The sequence below is a fragment of the Chaetura pelagica genome, unplaced genomic scaffold (assembly GCF_000747805.2).
Source record: "Chaetura pelagica isolate M959 unplaced genomic scaffold, ChaPel_1.0 scaffold1463, whole genome shotgun sequence".
Lineage (NCBI taxonomy): Eukaryota > Metazoa > Chordata > Aves > Apodiformes > Apodidae > Chaetura > Chaetura pelagica.
This window is the reverse complement of record NW_009952634.1, coordinates 20902-24536: the sequence shown is the minus strand read 5'-3', so window position 1 is coordinate 24536 and position 3635 is coordinate 20902. Positions and strand designations below refer to the sequence as shown.

Here is a 3635-nt window from a genome sequence, read left to right as displayed (position 1 = left end):
GTGTTCAGGAGCAGGGTGACTCTTGGGGCTGGTGTCCCTGCCAGTGGTCCCAGTTGTCACCCCCCTGTCCTCGGGGTTGTCCCCAGGCCAGGAGGGGTCCTGTGCCCTGCCTGGTGACACCACAGAGCTGGGGGACCCTCCCCATGTATCCCGGGCTGGGGGAGGGAGTCTCTGTCCCACCAGTGACAGTCACAGCCCTGGTGTCACCGGGGACACTGTCCCTGAGGGGACTGGGAGGGGGGCAGGGTCTTGGTATCCCCACAAGGGCTCTTGGCTTGAGGGGGGACGTCCCTCCCTGACCTCACCTGACCCTCCTGTCCTGCTGCCTCCAGGAATGTGGCACAGGGACTTGACAACCCTTGCCAGGGAGATATTGTTCCCCAGATCCAACCTTGATTCCCCCAGGGACCTGCCGGCAAATTGGTTTTGGGGATCCAAGTTTTCCCTGTGTGGACAAGGGATGGATCTGGGAATGCTCCCGGGACCATCTCAGGCATGAGCTCTGGGGAGAGGACACTTTCTTTGGTGTTGGTTTTTTTTTTGTGTGTGTGGGGGGTTTTTTGTGTGTGTGTATTTTTTTGTTTGTTTGTGGGACTGAGGAAGTTCTGGGCGGGGGCCTCAGGAAGGTTCAGGCTTGTCCCTCAGCCCAGAGATGGTGACATGTGTCCCCTCCTGAGGACACAGGTCCAGGCTGGAGCCACCATGGGGCCGGGGTTGTGGCTGTTCCATGCTGGGCCCAGAGGACACGGGGCTGGAAGAAGACAGGACAGGAAAAAGGGACCAGCAGGAAAACTGGGGCATCTCCAGGCTGTGGGGGAAGCGTTTGTAGAGTCATGGGATGGGTTGGGTGGGAAGGGACCTCAGAGCCCACCCAGTCCCACCCCTGCATGGGCAGGGACACCTCCCAGCAGCCCAGGCTGCTCCAGCCCCATCCAACCTGCCCTTGGACACTCCCAGGGTCCATCCCCCCAACCGTGTCCCGCAGGAGGGACCCGCGGCGCTGCTGGATCCGGTGGTTCTGGTCGGGCAGGATCCCGGTCCCGGCACCTTCGGAGCCACCCGGGACACAGGGCCCTGCTCTGCCTGTTCCCCTCTGCTTGGCTTCGTTAGTTGATTAATTAATGCAGCTCAGGGATGAGCCGCTGGTGGTGCCAGATCCGCTCCCAGTTTGCGGAGCAGGAATCGAGCAGAAACAATCGGCACAACCTGAGGCTGGGAATGGGCAGATCCCACCAGCACGGATTCCCCAGGGCTGGTCCAGCCCAGCAGTGGGACTGGGAATGGGCAGATCCCACCAGCACGGATCCCCCAGGGATCAACCCCCCAGCCAGCAGAAAATGACTCAGAAGGAAATCCAGCTGGATCCTGCCTGGCTGGGGCAGGAATCCTGCCAGGAGGGAGCTGAGGCTCCGGGATGGTTCCATGGGATAAACCAGTGAACACGGAGGTTGAACCAGAAATGCACGTTCTTAACAAGGGAGTTGAGGAAATTGAGGTTTCACAGGAGCTGTGAATTCCCAGAGGAAAGGGAATGTTGTTCCTGAGCTCATGGTCAGGTTTTTCCCGGGAAATGGTCCCTTCCATGCAAAATGCCCATGGCTTCTCCATGGGGAGTTCCAGGCCCTTCCCTGTCCCTGGTGCTGGGGGGGCAGAAGATGCAGTTAATGGAGCTGCTGGAGCCCTGGGGGGCACCAGGGGAGAACCAGGAGGAACCAAATGATCCTCGAGGTCCCTTCCAGCCCAACCCTGGTCTGGGATCCCAGGATTCCTGGTGGGAATGTGCCTCCAGGTGGGAATGTTGGCTCCAGAGGTGGAGAAGAGCCCCAGGGAGGAGGGGAAGGCTGCTGGGAGGCTTGGGGGTGAGTTCAGTGGTGGCTTTGGAATGGTGGATGGTCTTAAAGGCCTTTTCCATCCCCTGATTCCATCACCCCTCCTGCCTGGAGACAGGGAAATGCTGGAGTTGGACACATCCATGGGGCTCCTGGGAAAACTGACCTAGAGCCCAGAAGTTTTATTTAAGCACCAGTTTGTGCCTTTTGGGCCCAAACCCACCCACTTCCGGGTCCTGCCCTCACCCCAGGGACCAACTGGCCATGGGAGCATCTCCAGCCTGTGCCAACATTCCCAAATCCTGCTGGATTCCCCCCAGGTGAGAGGGGACATCCCTGCCACCACAGGATGTGGCAGCACAGGCACAACCACCACAGAAGCCACCACGATGTGTTTCCTGGGAGCTGAGGGGCAAGAGGGAGCTGCTGCAGACCCTTCCTGGCACTAATCCAATGGGAACCACCACCTGGGAACAGCCCTGGGCTGAGGAGACATGGAATGTGATTTTAAACCAGATTTTGGCCATTCCCCCAAACACGGGCTCAGGCTCCTCCAGAACAACCAGATTCCCATAACACCTCCCAGGGCTGCTGGAGCCAGGAGGAACTGCCACCTCTTCAGAAACCTGCAGGAAAAGCAGCTTTCTGTGCCCACTGCCCTCAGCCCCAGCCCCCCCAGGGTGACAGGGCACTGGAGGTCACACTGCCCGTGCTGGCACCAAGAGACTGGATCTGATTCCCAGGAAAGCAATTCCAGCAGCTCCAACCTGCAGTTCTGGGGGGGGTCAGGTGGGCACCCCGATCCAGCTGGGAAGTGACTCAGTGCCATGGCACAGGTCTCCTTTCCTGCTCCCCAGACCCCACAATTCTGGAATCTCTGGCCATCTCCCTCACCCAAACCTTCATTTCCAGACTGAAAACCTGGAACCTGGGAACCAGCAGCCCAGGAATTCCCTCGGGTTCCCCTCCAGGCACGTCCCCCTCGCCCACCCCGTGTCCCCAGGCGCTCATTGCAGGTGACACTGGGGGTGTTTTTACAAGACCTTTATTCCTGCCACCTCCATCCATCCCTCAGAACTTCTGGAACTGCTTCTTGGTCCCAGCTGCCTTGGTGACCTTCAGCACGTTGAACCTCACGGTCTTGCTGAGGGGGCGACACTCGCCCACGGTCACGATGTCCCCGATCTGCACGTCCCTGCAACGGCCCCACCAGCACCTCAGCACCTCCCCAGCACCTCAGCACCTCCCCAGCTCCACAGGGACAAGAGCACGGGGAGCAGCCCCAGGCAGCAGGATTCCTGGTGATCCTGGGAAGCCACGCTCCAAGGCCAGGCTGGGGAACCAGGGAGACCAGAACCCACCTGGCCTCACTGGCCTCGGGGTGTCCCTGACACATCAACCTTGGGGCCTCCCTCCTTCACCCCTTCCTGGTCCCTCCTCTACCCCCTCCTGGTGCCTCCTCGACATTCTGATCCTTTATCAACTTTCTGGTCCCTCCTCAATGTTTCTATCCTTTCTCATGGCTTTGATCCCCTCTCAACCCCTGGGAACCCCTGTCCTCAACCTCTGGGAGGCCTCGGGGTGTCCCTGACACATCAACCTTGGGGCCTCCCTCCTTCACCCCTTCCTGGTCCCTCCTCTACCCCCTCCTGGTGCCTCCTCGACATTCTGATCCTTTATCAACTTTCTGGTCCCTCCTCAATGTTTCTATCCTTTCTCATGGCTTTGATCCCCTCTCAACCCCTGGGAACCCCTGTCCTCAACCTCTGGGAACCCCTGTCCTCAACCCTTGGGGGCCCCTGTCCT

The 3635-nt window shown here is 59.7% G+C and overlaps 1 protein-coding gene across 1 annotated transcript in view; it reads right to left on the bottom strand.

Moving 5' to 3' along the window:
• Positions 1-2861: 2861 nt before the first annotated feature.
• RPS11 (ribosomal protein S11) overlaps positions 2862-3635 on the bottom strand; it is a 2845-nt gene continuing 2071 nt past the window's right edge. The window contains exon 4 of the mRNA XM_009993744.1: positions 2862-3024. Within this exon, the coding sequence (XP_009992046.1) occupies positions 2901-3024 (124 nt within the window). The 3' untranslated portion in view covers positions 2862-2900. The remainder of the gene's footprint in view (positions 3025-3635) is intronic.